The following is a 21903-nucleotide window of genomic DNA, read 5'->3' as shown; positions in this document are numbered from 1 at the left end:
TTAATATGCAAAGATGTGTTGCATTCTTTTATGATGCATTTGTTTAACTGTGTGAAGCTGTGTTGCTTTGCCTGTCTAAAACACCTAATTGGTCTAATAAAGAGATGAATGGTCAACAGCAAAGCAGGAGAAAGGATAGGCAGGGATGGCCAGCAGAGAGAATAAATGGAAGGTGAAAGAGAGAAGAGGAAGAGTGAAAAAAAACTGGAGCCAGAACTTTTAAAAAACTTATTTAGCTGGGTGGTGGTGGCGCACTTTAATCCCAGCACTTGGGAGGCAGAGGCAGGTGAATCTCAGCGAGTTTGAAGTCAGCCTGGTCTACAATGCAAGTTCCAGTACATCCAGGACTGTGTTTACACAGTCTCAAAAAACAGAGAGAGAGAGAGAGAGAGAGAGAGAGAGAGAGAGAGAGAGAGAGAGAGAGATGAGAATGCCAGGAGTCAGCCATGGAGTAAGAAATAAAAATGGTATATAGAACAGAGAAAAGTAAAAGCCAGAGGCAAAAGTTAGATGGGATCATTTAAGTTAAGAAAAGCTGACTGGAATAAACCAAGCTAAGGCCAGGCATTCATAAGAAGAATAAGACTTTGTGTATTTATTTGAGAACTGGGTGGTAGGCCCCCAAAGAGTTAAAATAAATAAATAAACAACTACACTCCTCCCTCCCCCCCACACACACACACGAGGTATGACAGCAAAACCTACAATCCTAGAACTCAGGAGACTGGGGGCACGAAGATCAGAAATTCAAGGTCAACATTAACTACATGTGACTTCAAAGCCAGGCTACCTACTTGAAACCCTATTTCAAAAAAAAAAAAAAAAACAAAACAAAACAACAAAAAAAAAACTAAAATAAAATTCCTAAAATGCTACTAAAGAAATATAACTTCCTTCCTTCCTTCCTTCCGTGTGCATGTGTTCATGTGTATGCAAGAGAGAGAGAGAGAAGGAGGGAGGGAGGGAGATAGATCAGAGTTTCACACAGCCCTGGCTGGCCTGGAACTTGCAGAGATCCACCTGCCTCTGCTAGAATTAAAGGCAAGCACCACCCCACTCAGGATTAATTAGGAAAGTAAATATAAACTAGACTTCTTTTTAACCAATAAGCCTGACAAATAGAATACAATTATGTAAAATAATGACGTGAGTGAGAAGGCTCATGGGTCATACCTGTTGGTATCTGGACACTGGGTACATCAGCTTCACATCGAGTTTGGGGTTGTACTGAGCAAGAGATTCATGATGATAGTGGTTAATGAGTTCCACCACAGAATTAAATGTCAGGGGGTCAGAAAAGCCGTATTTACCATCCCGATGATAGATCTTTATTAATTTATTATTTCCTCCCTTCCTGTGAACAACAAAACAATGACTGTAGCATTTTCCCCAGATTTCTCTTCAAACACTAATTTCATATAAAGATATAAAAATTTAGTTACATCAAATAAATGTATAGAGGTGGTAAAACAGCATATGTTAACAATGTGTTTGCAAGTATATATTCATTTTGATGTTTTTTTTTTTCAAGACAGGATTTCTCTGTGTAGCCCTGGCTGTCCAAGAACTCACTCCGTAGACCAGGGTGGCCTTGAACTCACAAAGATCCACCTGCCTCTGCCTCTGAGTGCTGGGATTAAAAGTGCAAAAGTGCACACTATCACCACCTGTTATATATTATTTCCTTACTTATTTTTCCTTCTTCTCTTCCTTTTTTTTTTTTTTTTTTTTTTTTTTGGTGCTTGCTTTGTTTTGTTGTATGTCTTGAGATTGTAGCCATGGCTGTCCTGAACTTGCAACTTGTTCTGTTGATCAGAGTTGTTTTTGAACAGCAGAGATCAGGATGCCTCTGCCTCCCAAGTGCAGGGCCATCATACCTGGCACATTTCTTTATTTTGTTTTTTCCTATTTGTTTTGTTCATAAAATACCTTAGTTATTAAAAAAAAAAAAAAAACACATCTAGGATCTAGGTTGGACGTGGTAGTGGACACCTTTAATCCCAGGCCTGTGTGTTCCAGGCCACCCTGAACTATACCATGAGTTCCAGGACAGCCAGGACTATATAGAGAAACCCTATCTCAAAAACAAAACCAAAAAAAAAAAACCCAAATATATATAACATTCAGGATCAACAAATGTAGCTCAAAACATTAAATTAAAAATAACTAAAACATTAAGTAAATTATTTTGGTTATTTTGTGAATTATTTTTTAAAATTTGTGATGGAAAACAAAGGCAATCTCATGAGGACAGCTCTTTCTGAACAATGGCAGAAGCCAGCACTATATAAAGGGAATTATAAACATTTGTCTCAATATCATCTCCAAAACACTCAAGGTTTTACTACAGATATAATTTGATGCTTAAGCAATTCAGACCACCTTTATTTACGGAGTCAAATCCAACAACCCGTTTAAAAGATCATTCATAAGACCTGATTATGCACATGCCTGCAATCATGCACTCTGAAGGAGGATTACAAGTGTGAGGCCAGTACATCTGGGCTTCAAGGCAAGACCTTGCCCCAGAAAAGAAAATCAAAGAGAAGAAAATAAAAAAGGGGGAAATAAGAAAGAAAAAAAAGAATTTCTAACTAAAATTAAAATAGCAATTTTTTAATTAAATATCTATTATGTATATAGTGTTCTGGCATGTACATAGGTGTGAACCACCACATGGTTGCTGGGAATTGAACTCAGGACCTCTGGAAGAGCAGCCAGTGCTCTTAACTGGCTGAACTATCTCTCCAACCCCCTGTAGGGACCTTAACCTGAATCTCCAGACTATGTTTGTTTATCCCAGATCTTCCTCCCTAGATCATGAGCATTGCTTCTCGGTCAATAAAACCTATCCTTAAGGGAGGTGTCACCTGCACTTTACAACAGCCTAGGTAACTTTTGCACTTTACAACAGCCATGCCTGACTCCCTCAGTCATTCTTCCCAGACCCTTATCTTGAGCACTGTTTCTGAGCCAGTGGACCCCATCGTTTGGAAGAGGCCTTGTGTGCTTTGTAAAGAGTTTCAATATAAACGTGTCTTAAGTTTGTTGTACACACAGGATTGAGTTAATTATCATCAAGAAACGTTTTTTCCAAATTTGTGCTGTGCTTAAATATGTGGAAAATAAACTGTCCAGGGTCAGACTCTAAAAGTTTGAACCAACACTGGCTAAGGAAGTCAGGTTGAACTAGATTTCCATCCTGCCTTGGCTATTCTGCCAGCCCTGTTGTTTACAGACCCCACAAGCATCTATGTACCTACCAGGAACTTCACAAGGTGCTACAGACACAATGACTGGCAAGCCATACACAGCCCATACTCTTAAAAGACCACATGGGTATTTCACAGTCTGAGGTTTGGGGAGAGATGGTTACATTCTGATTTTGGGGTTACATTCTGATTTTGGGGTTGTGGAGCTTTTTTGTTGTTTGGGTTTGGGCTTTTGAGACAGGGTTTTACATCATCACCTAGGTTTGCCTGAAATTTTCTATGTAGATCAAGCTGGCCTCAAATTTGTGGTAATCCTCTTGTCTCAGGACAAAAATAGAAAATTAAAGAAGGGTTATAGAGATGGCTCTCAGGTATGGACCTTGCCACCAATCCTGACAATACCAACTCAATCCACAGAACCTACTTAGTAGAAGAAAAAAGCCAGCACCCAGAAGTTGTCCTGTGACCTCCACAAGCACACTATGGCACACTTGAAGGAAGACAGACAGACAGACACACATACACACACACACACACACACACACACAAAGAAAATTTAAAAAATAAATTGCAAATAAAATTCCAGGCTACAGAGTGATACCATCTTAAAAAAACAAAAACAAAAACCAGCAAGGAGGCCAGCGGTTCTGGGGCTGAATGATCAAGAGAGAAAAATAAGCACTGTAAGAGGAGACATCAGATCATGGAACAGCTTACAGACTACAGTAAGGCTTTAATTTTTAAAAAAAGACTTACTATTTTTAATTATATGTGTTTGCCTCAAGCTTGCAGGTGTCTGATGACGCCAAAGGCTTCAGATCCTCTAGAACTAGATTTACAGAGGTTGTGAGCTGCCAGCAGGAGGTGCAGGGGACAGAATTCAGGTCCTCTGATCCACTTCAAGAAGCCCACAACCACCTCAACTCCAGCTCCGGATCAATTGCCTCTTCTGGCATCCACAAACACCTGTACTCACATGAACTTACCCAAACAAAAACACATAATTAAATCTTTCTTGAAAATAGCATTTCAAAATAAGGTTTTTAAAATAAAATTATTAACAGATTCAGTAAATACTGGGTTTAGCAAAGTAAGACCTTGAATGAAATCTCAAAGGTTTTAGCTAGTTAATGGTAAGTACATAAATCCAACTAAAATGAACTAAAGATAAGGCAAAGTTTGGTGGCACCTTTGATCACAGCAGAGATGGGATCTCTGGGAGTTTTAGGTCAGTCTGGTCTACATAGAGAGTTTCAGGCCAGCCAGGCTACACAGTGAGACCCAGTTTTGTTGTGTTTTTTTTTGGTTTTGTCTTGTTTTGTTTTTTTGTTTTGTTTTTATTTTAATTTTTTAATGGGAGAAAAGGAAAAGGCAGAAAGAAAAGAGAGGACAGAATAGTTATTTGGGGAAGAGGAAGATGGGGTAATACTAGGGACTGAACCTAGGGCTTCTTTCATGCAAAACAAGAGCTCTACCTCTGAACTGTAGTCCTGAAACTTAAGACAAGATAATCCATAGAGTGATGGACATCAGTGGGTTAGAAGGGTGGATAAGAGTCATTCCACAAATAGAAATGTAGCCCCAGACTGAAACAATCATTCACCAGACTTGGAGGAAGGCAAATTGTTCACCCTAGTAGACAAATACTAATAGCTATGGCAGTAAGAATATGAGAAAGTTCTTATGTGTATACATCCCCAATGCAAGTTCTTTAGCTAAAAGGGAGAATTGAAGATCTGGGCTGGAAACAAGGAACATGTAGGTTTTCATCTAGAAAACTGGGGTGGCACCACCCACGGTAAGCTGGGCCCTCCCAAATTAATTATCAATCAAGAAAATGCACTGCATACTTAACCCACAGGCCAACGTGGTGGGAATATTTTCTTTTCTTTATTAGATGATTTGATTACTAAGTTATACAGTTGTTTTATGTTTGTCTTTTTAAAAATACATCATTATTGGAGGAGTGGCACATGCTATTCCCCACAATCCAGTTTCACTTTCATCTCTTCCATGCAAGGATCACAGTAACTTTTACCAAATCCAGGCTCTGTCTCCTTGGCCCCAGACCTTACTTTCTCTTCCTGCTCTTCCCTTTTCTGTGGTTGTGGGGGTGTTGTTCAGATAACCAGGCTGCCAGCTAACTCTACTAGCCAAGAATAGCCTAACTCTAGACTGTCCTGTCCCTACCTCCAGTTCTGGAGAAACAATTTAGGGACTCATGTGTGTAGACAAGTACTCTACCATCTAAGGAGAATGCCATCTCCTTTCTTCCTTTAGAACGAATATATATTTGTGCATGTATTCTGTTGTTTATGGAAGTCATGGGACAACGTTCAGGAGTGGTTCTTTCCTTCTACCCTGAGGCTCCCAGGGTTGAACAAGGCTTGGCAGCAAACACTTTCACCCAATAAGCCCCAGCCACCCACCCCTTGCTGCTGCTGGTGTGAGTTCCAGGACAACCTGGTCTACAGAGTGAGTTCTAGGACAGTCAAGGCTACACAGAGGAAACCCTGTCTCAAAACACAAAACTACCAAAAAGAAAAAAAGAAAAGAAAAGAAAAATCAAACTCAGGTCACTTAAATGCTAGACAAGCACTCCTCAACTAAGGTACATCCCCTACCCTGTTTCTTCTTTCTTTTAAAAAATAGAGTCTTATCACAACTTTACCCACCTACAATATTAAATATAAATTCCACATTTTAGAATTCAAGACTAAGCTCCCAAAACGTCTACCCCCTACCACTTCCTCTTACCAAATTTTATACAGCCAGAATCCAAACCAAATGGAACTGTATCACACAATAAAATAGCTCCAATTTCTCACTTCCACCTTTCTTTGCTCCTAGTGTTACCTACTTTTGCAACTGATATCCCTGTTTTGACATATAAAATATCATTTCTTCCATGAAGATCAGCTTTCAATGTGCCCTTAACAGTGTACTTCCTTTCTTTCAGGCCCCAAAACGTATTTTTTTGAAACTCTTGTTACTTTAACTCTTGTTCAATACAGCTTTCTTACTTCATTTGTCTTTACCTGCCTATGTGGTCCTTTAGGCAAAACTTGGTTTGTTACTCAGGCAGCACTGGAGATGGAACCTAGGGGCCTCATTCATGTTAAGCAAGCATTCCACCACTAAGCTGTGTCCCTATTCTATTTTAATTTTTTAATGTGTATGGGTGCTTCCCTGGTGCTCAAACAGGCCAGAAGAGAATATCACATACTTTGGAACTAGAGTTACAGATGGTTGTAAGCTGAATCTGGGTGATGGGAACTGAACTCAGGTCCTCTAGAAGAACAGCCAGCGCTCTTAACTACTGAGCCATCTCCCTAGCCCCTCCACCCTTCACTTCTTTTTTGAGATCGTAAATTACCCAGGTAAGGTTGAATTTATAATCCTCCTGGCTTTGCCTCCTGGGTGGGAGTTACAACAGACAAAAGATTTAGCTTGTTAGATGACGTGTATAATTAAATATAACTGAGATTAAGAGTTTATAAAACTTAAGTCTATCATTTGGCTGCCTAGCAAAACCAATAAAGGGACAGTTCAAATCCCATTTCCTCTGAGAAAATTTCCCTGTCCTCTCATTAATCTATCTATTTACTGAAAACCAACAATTTGCCAATCTTTTCAAGATGGATGAAAACCTTAAAGCATTCTTGCCAACATCTATCAACTAATGAATAGATAAATATGCTATATAAATACAACAGAATATTACTCAGCCTTATTGATAACATAATTCAAATCCATAGTATAACATATATGGACCTTAAAGATGTTAAACTGAAGAATGATAAGTAAGACATAGGAGGTTAAATACTGTATGAATCTATTTGGATGAGGCCCCAGAAATAATAAAATTTAGAGACAGAAAGTAGAATAGTTACAGGGGTTAAAAAGAAGGAGCTGAGCATGGTGGCACACACCTTTACTCTAAATACTTAGGAGGCAGAGCAGGCAGACATCATAAGTTCAAAGCCAGTCTAGTCTACATAGCAAGTTCTGGTACAGCCAGAGGTATTTAGAGAGATCTTGTCTTGAAATAAACAAAATAAAGAAAAATAAACAGAAAGAGAAAGGAAGATGGGGAAATTGGATGAACTCTAATGAAACAATTAAGATACAGGGCATATTTATTTCTCCTACTACACAATTACACACTTGGATTATAAACTATTCAGAGTAAAGCCATGTCTTAAGTCTATCAATATTCCAAATCCTAGAAACAATACCCCATGCAAAGATAATCTTCTAAATTTTATTATTGTCCAACAATAAAATAGACTGTCTCTAAAGGAATATTGCAGACACCTTTTTTGAGCAATGCTATTCAAGGAATTCCTACATCTGGAGAAACCGATGTAAACTAGGAACACTGAAGATTCCTTTAATTTTTGAAAAATTATTTTATTATTAAAGCACACTTTAATCCCAGCACTTAGGAGGCGGAGGATCTCTGTGAGTTCAAGACCAGACTGGACTACAAAGTGAGTTCCAGAACACCCAGGGCTGTTAAATAAAAAACACTGTCTCAAGCGTGTACAAATGTTTTGCTTATATGTTTATATGTCACCCTAAGCATGAATGGTACCCACCAAGGTTAGAAAGGTGTGTCAGATCCCCTACAACTAGAACCTCAGAGGGTTAGTTGTGAGCTGCCCATGTGGGTGCTAGGAACTGAACCCAACTTCTGCAGTAGTGCTCCTAACCACTGAGGCAACTCTCCAACCTATTCCTTTTGGCATCAAATCCTAAAGGTGATCCTAGACCAGGAAGCACTGCTTATCTTATTCCTAAAGAATACTGAATTTTCAGCTAAGTTAGATAACTTTAAAAGCTTATCCCATTTACTTATTTGTTTGTTTATTTATTGTGTGTGTGCATAAACATGCTACTAAGTCTGTGGAGACAACTTGTAGGAGACAGTTCTTTCACAGATGTCCTAGAAATCAAACTCACCTAATCAGATGTAGCAGCAAGTACTTTTACCCACTGCCCAGTTACAGGGCTTTACTTTTATGTACAAATTTTTTAATATATTATTTTTTCCTATTTTACATGTCAATCCCAGTTCCCTCTCCCTCCCATGCCCCGACCTCCCTTCCCCCACTCCACAGGGAGGGTGATGCCTTCCAGGAGGGACCATCAAAATCTATCAAGTCCTTTGGAGTAGGGACTAGGACTTCCCTCCTTCCTCTAGACTAAGGGAGTATCCCTCCACGGGGAATGTGCTCCCAAACTACTTTGCACAAATTTTTTTTTTTTAGTTAGAAATGACTAAGAATTTGGGAATAAAGCAACATCTTACTGAGATTAAAAACATTTTCCAGCCAGGCGAGGTGGTTCATGCCTTAAATCCCAGCACCTGGGAGGCAGAGGCAGGGGATCTCCATGTTCAAAGCCAGCCTAATCTATAGAACAAGTTCCAGAACTGCCAGGACTACACAGAGAAACCCTGTCTTGAGGAGAAAAAAAGAAAAAGAAAAATTTTAGAGGCCCAGTGAGATGGCTTAGTGGGTAAAAGCATTTACTGCGTCACAGTACCAATTAAAGGTGGAGAGTGAACTGAACCCCACAAATTGTTCTTTGACCTCTACATGTGCTATGGCATGTGTGCCCACACATACACCTCACACACACCTTCAATCCTTTAATTCTAGTAGAGGCAGGAAGATCTCTTGAGGTCAAGGCCAGCTTTGTCTACATAATGAGTTCCAACTTAGCCAGTTGAGGCTCTACCTCAACAAATACCAAGCTGGGGATGAAATGGTGGAGTGTTTGCCTAGTATACATGAAGCCTTTAATGAATGAGTGAGTGAATCACTAACACTAGACAAACAATCACTAAACTTTATTATTATTGGGTCAGAAGAGGGCATCAGATCTTCTGAAGCTGCAGTTACAGGCACTTGCAGGCCACCTGATGTGGGTACCAAAATCAAGGCCTCTAGAGCAATATATGCTCTTAAATACTGAGCCATCTCTCCAGCCCACAATTATGTAACTCTAATGATTAAGAATAAATGCTGAAATATTCTCTTAACCTGTTTTTTAATATATGTTCCATCTTTATAAGTATAAAATTTCATATCTCTACCTTTTGTAAAACCATTTATATATGCCCAATGGAAGGCACAACACAGGCTGAGACTTGTTTTATTGTCTACATATCCTAATCTGTTAAAATTATGCTGAATTCTACTTCTTAGAGCCCACATTATGAAAAAGTACAGTTTTTTAGACAGCTTCATTAATAACTTTGAGCTATACCCATGACATTAACTTCACTAATGAAGAGGAAAAGATAATATATTCCTTATTTCATAACATTTAGGAATTTTAGCCTCTTATTTTATTGCTACATATATTTAAAACATAAAAAATAAAATAGGTATTTTATATTTAAACATTTTATGTACAGGAAAGGGATTTTAAATTTAAATGTGAGCTAAACTAAAAATTATATATCAAATTAAATAAAAATATGTAAATCATAAAAAGATTTAAGCAAAATACAGAACTCTCTAAATACTCATGCTAGGAGAACACTAGCAAAGGCAGGAAAGCACTCACCTCAGAGTCAACGTGTAGTCCCCCTGCAATTTTGTTGAGGCATCACGCACTAAGAAGGTACCATCTGGCATGTCCCGTAATTTGTCATTTACCTCTTCCCTGAGAAGCAAAATTATAGGAAACATTTGAAAAAAAAAAAAAAAAGCTTAAACACTGGTTGTCTCCACATATTATTATCAAGATCAGCTGGAAGGTTACAATACCCTCAAGTCTCCAGTGGTCACCTAGGTCCTTCCCATGGAAAGGATTTTGTTTTTATTTTTGGTATTATGTAATCTAGGGAAAGACTACTTGATATTTAACTCCTCCTGATTTCAACTGTCTGTACAGATCATGTTTCTACTATGCCTTTAGGGCTTTCTTAGGCAGGTCTGAACATGAAGAGTGTCAAGAAGAACCCACAGCTGTGTAAGAAGGAGGGCATTATTTTAAGCAGCAGTGGCAGCTGTTACTGACATTCACAGCCTATCAACACCATGCTCTCTAATTTGAATTCAAGTTAAAAAACAAATTCCTTCTGCAGTTTAGGAATTTCAGAAACATTATTCAGTGGAATGTAGGACATAAAAGATCCCTGAATTCCAGTAGAACATGACTTTAAAATACAGTTTAGATGGTCTTTATGCTGTGGAATATTACTTTAACTGTGTAAAGGTGTGTTACATTTGTTTATTCTGCCTTTGTAAATGATATAAAAATGCACTGCATTTGTTTAATTATGTAAAGGTGTGTTGCATGTGTTTCACCTTGTCTGCCTAAGCATCTGATTTGGTCTAATAAAAAGATGAATGGCCACTGTACCACCACTGCCACCCATTGGATACCAAAACATACAAGACCCACTCTGCTGCCCAAACCCACCATAACCATCATTCTCCCCTTAGCCAAACATCCCCTTCCCACTCAAGGTCAGCAGTCCCTAGAGGCACCAACACACCTGCACCAATTGGGAGAAGAGGTGAGTGACTGCTCTCCCAGCTAAACTGCCCCAATTCCTAGGCTCTAACCCCCAGGGTACATCCTGTGTCCCTGCCCTCCCACTCACATCTCAGTCCCAGCAGCCAGGCAGCAAATTAGAGTCCTGCAGGCAGGCTGCTTCACCAACAGGTAACTCTGTAACCTACAAGATTCACTATACTGCCCCAAACCACAGAAGACAACATTCTCCTCCTGGCCAACCATAACCCCACACACAAAGATCAGCAGCCCCTAGAGGAACAAGCACCACCTGCACCAATTGGAAGAAGAGCAGCCTCCCTAACTCTAACCACATGAACAGCCCTCTCCAGCAACATCAGCAGACCCTAGAGCTTCCACTCATACCAGCTGGAAGAACAGACATGCACAACCCACACTAGTTGGAAGAACAGACCCCATAGGCACAAGTAAAGCCCACATCAGCCAGAAGAACTGGACTATATATGCTGTGATCTAGGCACCCAAACCCCTACAAACCTTAGGTGAGACAACCCTGCTCCACCTGACAACTAGCCAATTACCAGAACCCTTGACCACTCAGGCCAAAAGACAATAATGAAACAGACAATAAAGGAACAAAAGATTCATTCAACAAGGACATCACAAGAATCAACACCTGTACCTACAATTATCTCAGTGTAAGAATACATTCAACAACATAAAGAGCAATATGGCAGCACCAGAATCTAATGGTTTTATAACAAGACCTAAACATCCCAAGCAAAAAAAAGACCTTAAAAATAACTTTATGAAGAAGATAAAGGCCCCTAAAGAAGAAATTAAAAATTCCCTTAAAGAAATCGAGGAAAAGACAAACAAAAAAATTAGAAAAAAAAATCAATAAATTCCTTAATGAAAGCCAAGAAGAAGAAGAAGAAAAAAAAAAAAAAAAAAAAAAAAACCACAGGTGAAGGAAAACAATTCAAGATTTGAAAACTGAGGAAATAAAGAAAACACAAACTGAGGGAATTCTGCAAATGGAAAATCCGGGTAAATGAATAAGAAATACAGATGCATGCATGACCAGCAGAATACAAGAGATGGAACAGACAATCTCAGGCGTTGAAGTCATGATAGAGGAAATAGATTCGTTGGTCAAAGAAAATGTTAAATTCAACAAATTCTTAACACAAAACATCCAGGAAATCTGGGACACCACGAAAAGATCAAACCTAAGAATAAGAATAAAAAGAATTCCAGCTCAAAGACACTGAAAATATATTCAATATAGAGAATCAATGAAACAAAGAGTTGGTTCTTTGAGAAAGATCAACAAGATAGACAAACCCTTATCCAAACTAGCCAAATGGCAGAGAAAGGATATCCAAATTTACATAATCAGAAATAAAAATGGTGACATAACAACAGACACTGAGGAAATCCAGACAGTCAATAAGTCATACTTCAAAAACCTGTACTCCACAAAATTGGAAAAATCTAAAAGAAATGGCCAATTTTCTGGATACATGCCACATACCAGAATTAAATCAAGATCAGATAAACAACTTAAATAGACCTATAACCCCTAATGAAATAGAAGCAATCATTAAAAGCCTCCCAACCAAAAAAAAAAAAAAAAGAAAGCTCAGGGCCAGATGGCTTCAGCACAAAATCTACTAGAATTTCAAAGAAAAACTAATACCAATACTCCTCAAATTGTTCCACACAACAGAAACACAAGATGAATTCCCAAATTCTTTTTATGAGGCTACAGTTACCCTTATACCCAAACCACATAAAGATGCAACAACAAAAAAAAATTACAGAGCAATCTCCCTCATGAACTGATGAAAAAATACTCAATAAAATACTGGCAAACCGAACCCAAGAATACACCCAAAAAAAAACCACCCACCATAATCAAGTAGGCTTCATCCCAGAGGTGCAGGGATGGGGGATGTTTTTATATATATATATATATATATATATATATATATATATATATATATATATAAAATCTGTCATTGTAATACACATATAAACAAAATGAACGAAAAACACCATATTATCATCTCATTAGATGCAGAAAACCTTTGACAAAATCCAACAACCCCTTCAAGATGAAGGTCTTGGAGAAATCAGGGATACAAGAAACATACCTAATCACAATAAACGCAAATATAGCAAGCCAACAGCCAACATCAAACAAAATGGAGAGAAACTCAAAGTGATTATACTAAAATCAGGAAGGCTGTCCACTCTCTCCATATCTATTCAATATAGTACTTGAAGTTCTAACTGGAGCAATTAAGACAACAAAAGGAGATCAAGGGAATACAAATTGGAAAGAAAGAAGTCAAACTTTCCCTATTTGCAGGTGATATGATAGTATATATAAGTGACCCCAAAAATTTTATCAGGGAATTCCCTACAGCTGATAAACACCTTCAGTGATGTAGACACAAGATTAACTAAAAAGAAGTCAGTAGCCCTGCTATATACAAATGTTACATAGGCTGAGAAAGAAGTCAGAGAAACAACACTCTACAATAGCCACAAATAACATAAAATATCTTGGGGTAACTCTAACCAAAACAAGTGAAAGACCTATATGACAAGAACTTCAAGTCTTTGAAGAAAGAAATTGAAAAGGACATCAGAAAATGTAAAGATCTCACATGCTCTTGGATAAGTTTAACATGGTAAAATTGGCAATCTTACCAAAAGCAATATACAGGTTCAATGCAATCCCCATCAAAATCCCAACATAATTCTTCACAGACTTCAGAAGAGCAATACTCAACTTCATATGGAAAAACAAAAAATCCCAGGATAGCTAAAAACAATCCTGAACAATAAAGGAACTTCCAGAAGCATCACCATCCCTGACTTCAAGCTCTACTACAGAGCTATAGTAATGAAAACAGCTTGGTATTGGCATAAAAACAGACATGTGGATCAGTGGAATCGAATCAAAGACCCTGACATAAATCCACACACCTACGAATACCTGATTTTTGCAAAGAAGCCAAAATTATACAATGGAAAAAAGAAAGCATCATCAACAAATGGTGCTGGCATAACTAGATGTCAACATGTAGAAAAATACAAATATATTCATATCTATCTACAAGCACCAAACTCAAGTCCAAGTGGATCAAAGACTTCAATATAAAACCAGTTACACTGAACCTGACAGAAGAGAAAGTGGGAAGTAGCCTTGAGCACTTGGGCACAGGAGACTACTTCCTGAACATAACACCAGTAGCACAGACACTGAGATCAACAATTAATAAATGGGACCTCCTGAAACTGAGAAGCTTCTGTAAGGCAAAGGATATGGGCGATAAGACCAAATGCCAGCCTACAGAATGGGAAAAGATCTTCACTAACCCCATATCTGACAGAGGGCTGATCCCCAAAATATATAAAGAACTCAAGAAACTAGAGATCAAAATACCAAATAATCCAATTAAAAAACGGAGTACAGACCTGAACAGAAAATTCTCAACAGAAGAATCTCAAAAAACCAAAAGACATTTAAGGAATTGCTCAACATCCTTAGTCAACAGAGAAATACAAATCAAAACAACTCTGAGATACCATCTTATACCTGTCAGAATGGCTAAAATCAAAAACACTGTAACAGCTTATGTTGGAGAGGATATGGAGTAAGGGGAACATTTCTCCATTGCTGGTGGGGCTGAAAACTTATACAGTCACTTTGGAAACCAGTATGGTGGCTTCTTAGTAAATTGGGGCTCAATCTACCTCAAGACCCAGTGATACCACTCTTGGGCATATACCCAAAGGAGCTCAATCATACCACAAGGGCACTTCCTCAACTATGTTCACAGTAGCATTATTCATAATAGTCAGAACCTGGAAACAACCTAGACCCTCCTCAACCAATGAACAGATAAAGAAAATGTGAGCATTTACACAATGGAGTATTACTCAGTAGTCAAAAAACAATGACATCATGAGATTTGCAGGAAAATGGATAGAACTAGAAAAAAAAAAAAATCATCCTGAGTAAGGTAACCCAGACCAGAAAAACAAACACCGTATGAACTCACCCATAAGTGGATATTAAATGTAAAGCAAAGAATAACCAGGCTACAATCCAAAGCCCCAGAGAAGCTAGGTAATAAGGAAGACCCTAAGAGGGATGCATGGGTCACATCAGGAAGGGGAAATAGATGAGATCTCCTGGGTAAACAGGGGGCAGGGGAGGTAGGGAGAAGAGGATGGGGGGATAGGAACATGAAGTATTGGGATGGCCAATTTGGGGGAGGGACAGACAGGGAGAGTAATAAAAGAGATATCTTGATATAGGGATCTATTATGGGTTTAGGGAGAAACCTGGTGCCAGGTAAACTCCCAGGAATCCATAAGGATGACCCCCAGGTAGACTCCTAGCAATAGTGGAGAGGATGCCTGAACTTGCCTTCTCCCCTAATCAGATTGGTGACTACCCTGTCATTATAGAACCTCACCCAATAAATGATGGAAGCAGATGCAGAGACCCACAGCCAAGCACTGGGCTGAGGTTTGGGAGTCCAGTTGAAGAAAGGGGGTCATGAAGGGGAAACCCACAGAGACAGCTGACTCAAGCTCATGGGAACTCAGACTCTAGACTGATAGATAGGAAGCCTGCATGGAAAAGACTTAGACCCTTGGCATGTAGTGGCAATCATGTAGCTTGGTCTGTTTGTGGGGCCCCTAGCAGTAGGACCAGGTGCTTGAGCTGGGTTTTTGGAACCTATTCCCTACCATGGGATGACTTGCTCACACTTGGTGCAGGGGGAGGAGCTTGATTCTACTTCATTTTGATATGCCATGCTTTGTTGACTCCCATGGAAGGCCTGCCCCTTTCTGAGAAGTGGATGGGGGGGTGGTTAAAAAGGAGGGAAAGAAAGGGAACAAGAGGAGAGAAGGGAAGAGGAAACTGTGGTTGACATGTAAAATAAATTTTAAAAAATATGAGTGTATATATATACACACACACACATACATACATACATACATACATACATACATACATACATACATACATACACATTCCTTCTCGGTATTTAAAATTATCCAAATCCACATTTTACATAAAAAAGCAGATCTGTCTCGGATGTCTATTTCTGAGAATGAGCTACATAAAGTAATTACAAAAAGAAGTCATGAATTTGAAAGAGTATGCAGGGATATATGGGAGTTTGGAGAGAGGAAAGGGAAGGAAGAAAATTATATAGTCTCAAAAACTTTAAAAAAAAAATTTAAACTGCTTCAAACCAGATGTGATGGTGCATCCCTCTAGTCCCAGCACTCAGAAGGCAGAGTCAGGTAGATTTCTGTGAGCTTGAGGACAACCTGGTCTACAAAGCAAGCTCTAGGGCAGCCAGGTCTACAAAGACAGAACCTATTTCAAAATATGAAAACAAAAACACAAACAAAAAGAAATGCTTCAAAATCACCTAAGTGATGTGTATGGTGAAACTTGCCTATAATCCTAGCACTAAAAAAGGCTGAAGCAAGAGATCAAAGTTTGTGATGGTTCTAGGTCAGCACGGATTACAAAGTAAGACCCTGCCTCAAAGATTCTTGGGGTCCATCTCAACTGAGTACTGTGCAAAGATTTTAGAACCACTGCCTTAGGTAGAAAAAGATAAAGGATCCAAGCCCAGTGGTGCTGAGAAGGATCCCAAATTCAAGGCCTGACTGGACTATAGAGAAAAGTAAAGACCAGGTGAGATGATGAATGGAAAGCAGAAGGGGATCTCTGTGAGTTACATATCAGGTTTCAAGTTGGCCAAGACTTCAGAATGAGAGCCTATCTAAAACTGGAAGAAAAAAAAAAAAAAAAGAAGGTAAAGGGATCTACCTAAAATAAGCATCTTTTATTATAAATCACATGTAGCTATCCTAAATATATAAGGATCATCTACTCAAAAGTTCACCCCTGACACAGTATGAAAAAAGTATAATCACACCAATAACCCAAAGATCTTTTTGTTACTTTGTCATGAGAATGAGAGTGACACTTTAAAAAAAAAAAAAAGGTTTTTAAATATGTATGGGTGTTCTACCTGTATGTATGTCTGTTCACCACATGCAAGCAGTACCAAGCAGTACCTGTGGAGACTAGAAGACATTGTATCCTCTAGAACTGGAGTTACAGGGTGTGTGTGTGTGTGTGTGTGTGTGTGTGTGTGTGTGTGTGTGTGTGTGTGTGTGGTATATGTGTATTTCCATCACCATGTGGGTATTGGAAAATCAAACCTCTGGAAGAGCAATAAGTACTCTTTTAACTACTGAGTTATGAATCCAGCTCCTAAAGGCTCTTTAAAAATATCCTCTGTATGTGTGTGTACACGAAATCAAGGGACAACTTATGGAGTCAGTTTTCTTCTTCCACCATGAGGATGAAGGGGACTGAACTCAGGCAATCAAGGTTGGCTACAAGTATCTTTAAACCTCTGAGCCATCTTATCCACCCCTAAACACACTTTTTAAGGGTTCCTATACACAAATTTTAAAATGGTAACCTTTAAATGAAAACCAGTAGAGCATTAAAATGTCTAACTACTAACTCTCAGAATCAATGAAAAACACTGCATTCAATTAGGGTAGCATTTTAGTTACCTGGAAATATCTCCCCAGTACCATTCTGCATCTTGAAGAGAAATGAAACTGTCCTTCACTCCATTTGTAATTGCTGAAGTCATTGGCTTAGGTGGCTTTGGTGGAAGAGCTAGAAGAGAGATTTATGTTATTTTGTATATGTAAATGATTCATTTTCTAATTTCCTCACCTAGGAATAGCTCCTTAACCTATTTGCAATAAGATTCAAACAACTACCAGTCAAACCAGCTGTCATGTTAATGTTAGCCAGGGGGGCACTTTTGAAACACTATGAATAGTTGCCTGGAAAGTAAAGGTTTCTCCTCCTCATAAAATACCTTTACTTCAAAACAAAACAACAACAAAAACTTTTACTTCAATAAAACAACATCTTCAAAACACAAGTAAAGCTCTAACCTGAGCAATTCATTCCAAAAGCTATTAAGTGGCTAATGTATAATACAATGACTCTAAATATTACTAATATTATTATTATATTGGATATTGGTAATGTACCACCATATCATATTTTAGGTAATCTTTTTCCTTCTTGAGATGGGGTCTCACTGCATAACCCTGGAATGTACTATGTAAGACCAGGGTGGCCTGCAAGTAAATGTGTGTTGAGCTAGCCTGGTGACCTAATGTCAAGTCTCCAGGGCCCACAGAAAGATGGAAGGAACCATGGAACCATCTTTTTTTTTTTTTTAATGGAAAAAAATCTTTATTTTGAAATTATTTTAATTTAGAAATTGAAAACCTCTTAGGAGGAGGAAAGGGGGAAAAACTCACAAAGTGTACAGGTAACTTTATACTTCATGAGCTTCTCACTAGTTCCCATGAAGATAAAGCACTCATGCTACCCACAATTATGTTATTAATAGGGATATGGATCAGTTTCACAAAGAAGCCAATGAATCCCATGATAGCAAATCCTATGGCTGTGGCCATGGCAATCTTCTGGAATTCTTCTTTATTGGGTTTGGTGCATCTTTTAACCAGCGGAATTAAGTCCTTAAGGAACTGCCGACTTGGCTCAACAAACTGCATTACCTGGTCCATGACTGACTGTTGCAGGATGTCAGTTCGAGAAGAAAATCGAAAGGAGCCATCTCTTGACTACTACATACACACTGTCACACTGTCACACTGTTACACACACAGACACACACAGCCAAAGCAAGCTCATGAAAAGTTACTCAACATGTAATCAAGGAAATGTAAAACAAAAATCACAGAGAGGCAAGACATGATTGTGCATGCTGTACTCCCAACACTCAGGAGGCAGGATAGGAGTTTGAGGTAAACCTGGGATACATAAATATTTCCAGGTCAGTCTGGGATATAAAATTCCTAAGAAATAATCTTCAAAAGCAAATAAAAGATTCCACTAGCCAAGCGGAGGTGGTGCATGCCTTTAATCCCAACACTCAGGAGGCAGAAGCAGGCAGGTCTCTGAGTTTGAAGCCAGCCTGGTTTACAGGGCAAGTTTCAGGACAGCTAGGGCTATACAGGGAAACCCTGTCTTGAAGAAAAAAAAATCCATAATGAGGCACTATTTTATACCATTAAGGTAATTCTAATTAAAAAGAATAGCAAATAAAAGATGGAAGGAAGGCATGCCCCATACTACTGCTAGGGATATAAAAATTATGAGCTTCTTAAATAAAAAATAGCTTGGCATCCTCAAAGGCTAAGCAGTCATTTGATGACTCAACAATTTTACATATGCAAGAAAAATGAAATATTATATCCACATAAAAATCTGCATATAATGTTCATGGATGAACAACCTGTAGTAGCCAAAAAGTAGAAAAAAATAATAGTTATCAGGAGATGAGACAAGTTATAATTTATATCTGTATAACTCAATGTTTTTCAAAAATAAAAGTAATGAAGTAGTGATTATAGAGTAGAACATAGATGGGTTGAAAACATAATAATAATAAAAAGCTAGTCATGATCACATATTATTGTTAGGTACAAATCCCAAAAGGAAGAAGGGACACATGTGGTGCCTATTAGCATACCAACATACATGCTGGCCTCTCCAGGCTCCCTCAGTATTACAAGTGCCTGTTAGACACATCAAGGTCCATGTGGCATCCTAGCCTTTCTCACCCCTACTCTATAAACTCCCTCCAGCTAATAAGGAGCTTCCCTCTTCCCAGCTACTCATTCTCCTTGTAACTCTGTCATCTCCGTTATGCTCCCTCTTCGTCTTGGACCTCCCCACCATCTGTCTCTGTCTCCCTCCTCACCTTCTCTGCCACACACACCTGCTCCTACTACTCTCACTGCAAGGTCCAGTCTCCTGGCCATGTTCAGTCTACTACTTTTCTTTCTCTGCACTGAACTCTTGAGACGCCTCTGGCTGTTCTCTCTTATATCTACAATATAAACAAAACAAGAAACCCTCCACTCAACCATACCATTAAGCGGTCATGCCATTATATATCTGATGCTGAGACACCCAGGTGGGCATGAATGGACCTTTTTCAAGAGTCCCAGGCTCCCCTAACGGAACCATGCGTTGATTTGACTCTGGATCATTTGTTTCTGCTGTTTTCTGCCATCCACCATACTGGACTCCAAATTTTAGAGTCTGCCTCTTCAACCATTTCTCCTTCCAGCTGCTCTCTCCTAGTACTAGGGTGTCGCCTCTTACTACAGTAAGAGTTGCTCTGTCAACTCCTGAGGCCTATTATTGCCTCCTCTATCAGCTCCCTCCTGCAACTTGCTCTTTCTCTACAGAAGTTACTCTGCTGTGCCAGGCAGCTTCTCTCGCCCTACTGGGACCCATCACTTGAAAAGATAATGCTGCCTTGTTGGGGAGGGGCAGCCTCCAGACAGCACAGGGCTCAAAAGGAATCCATTGCATCTGCACAGGCATATACTAGGCCTTTCTGTCTGAGGAGGTAAGGGGAAAAGACATACTTTCTCTTGATGGAGTACTTCAGACTTTTTCTTTATTCTTCATTTGTATTCTCTATTCTTTATTTTCCTGGTGACTTCCTTCTCTCATTCTTGATGTTTTCCTTCTATTTCTATTTTTACTCTTGATGTTTCCCTTCTAACTCATTCTTGGTGTTTTTCTCCTAGCCCATTTTACCTTTTTCAAATTCACTCTCTATTCTTTCAGGCAATATAAAAATCGCAATGTGGTTCAATGTTTTTCAGGTGAATGTAATGAATACAAGTAAAAACGTTTTCCATCTTCCTTATATGATTAAAAACAAAGTCACCCTAATAACCCACACATATTTACATCTAAGTAACTTACTACAGATTAACAGAATATGAGCAAGCAGAAAGTACTTTTTCACAGCCAACTCTTGTTGGCATGCTGTATATTGCAATTACAAAGAAAGAATCATTTTACTATTTATCTTAGAAGTTAATCTTATAAGGAGTCATAAAAGAATCACAAACCTAAACTTTTATACATTTAAAAAAAAAAGCTGTACTTTAAACCTTTAGGGTGCATGCCCATTTATCAATAGTTTCTTATATCAGGAAATTGAGGGCAGCAATGGGTATGAGGCATTAAACATCCCCCTTTGATCACCAATCAAAACTAAAAAGGAAAGTACACCAGCTAGCAACAATTGGGCTGCTTTGAATTTTTGACCCTAACCTCAAGACACTTCTCCTTTGTGATTTGGGACATTTCTCTCTGACAAGTCTCTTTGGGTTGAAATTCTTGACACTGGGACACTTGCCCTTCTCTCTCCCATCCTTGCTCTCGATTCCTACATTTTCTCAGCTCACTCCTGGAACTTGCTCTCTTTTTTGCCCATTCTCTTACTCTGCTCCTGGATACCTCCTTGAATCTCTTTTCTTCTTCAAACTCAGAGATTCTGTTAAAGTTGCATATCTTAGTGCCTGAGTATAGCTCAACAGCCAAAAATGACACACAAGATTTCCAAATTCTTAAATGTTTAACAACTTCTGCCGCTGCACAAACAAATGATCCCAATCTTAATCTCTCTCCCTCCCTCTCTCTCTCTCTCTCTCTCTCTCCCTCCCTCTCTCTCTCCCTCTCTCCCTCCCTCCCTCCCTCCCTCGCCTCCCTCCCTCGCCTCCCTCCCTCCCTCTCTCTCCCTCTTTCTCTCTCTCTGGTTTTTTGAAACAGGGTGTCTCTGTATTGTTTTGGAGCCTGTCTTGGAACTCATTCTGTAGACCAGGCTGGCCTCGAACTCACAGAGATCTGCCTGCCTCTACCTACCGAGTGCTGGGACTAAAGGCATGTGCCACCAATGCCCAACTGATCCCCAAATCTCTTATCTAAACTTTCTCTGCTGTCTACTCTCCAAAATCTCTTATCTCTAAGCCTTCTTTACTCTGCTTATTCATCTCTCCCTTAAATTACTAAATTGAGTCTCATCCTGCCCCACCCCAGCTGTCCTTGAACTTGCTCTATAGACCAGGCTGGCCTCAAACTCAGAGATCTGTCTATAAAGGCTTGCACCACCACTGCCCTGTTAAATTCAGTCTTAATAGAAATTAAATGTCTTCTGGGAAATGGAGTTTTCATTGGACCTGACAACTACAAGTTGACAGAACAGACAAGTTG

At 39.0% G+C, this 21903-nt stretch overlaps 1 protein-coding gene across 3 annotated transcripts in view; it reads right to left on the bottom strand.

Annotated features, from left to right (window-relative positions):
- Pik3r3 (phosphoinositide-3-kinase regulatory subunit 3) overlaps positions 1 to 21903 on the bottom strand; it is a 72345-nt gene that overhangs the window by 20465 nt on the left and 29977 nt on the right. For all 3 annotated transcript variants that reach the window (XM_051188515.1, XM_051188516.1, XM_051188514.1), the window contains 3 exons: positions 17349 to 17457; positions 9792 to 9890; positions 1174 to 1354 (listed from right to left, as the gene is read on the bottom strand). In XM_051188515.1, the coding sequence (XP_051044472.1) occupies positions 1174 to 1354; positions 9792 to 9890; positions 17349 to 17457 (389 nt within the window). The remainder of the gene's footprint in view (positions 1 to 1173; positions 1355 to 9791; positions 9891 to 17348; positions 17458 to 21903) is intronic.

The sequence above is a fragment of the Phodopus roborovskii genome, unplaced genomic scaffold, assembly GCF_943737965.1.
Source record: "Phodopus roborovskii unplaced genomic scaffold, PHOROB, whole genome shotgun sequence".
Classification (NCBI taxonomy): Eukaryota; Metazoa; Chordata; class Mammalia; order Rodentia; family Cricetidae; genus Phodopus; species Phodopus roborovskii.
Note: the sequence above shows the minus strand (reverse complement) of the source record. Positions and strands in the feature narration are given on the sequence as shown.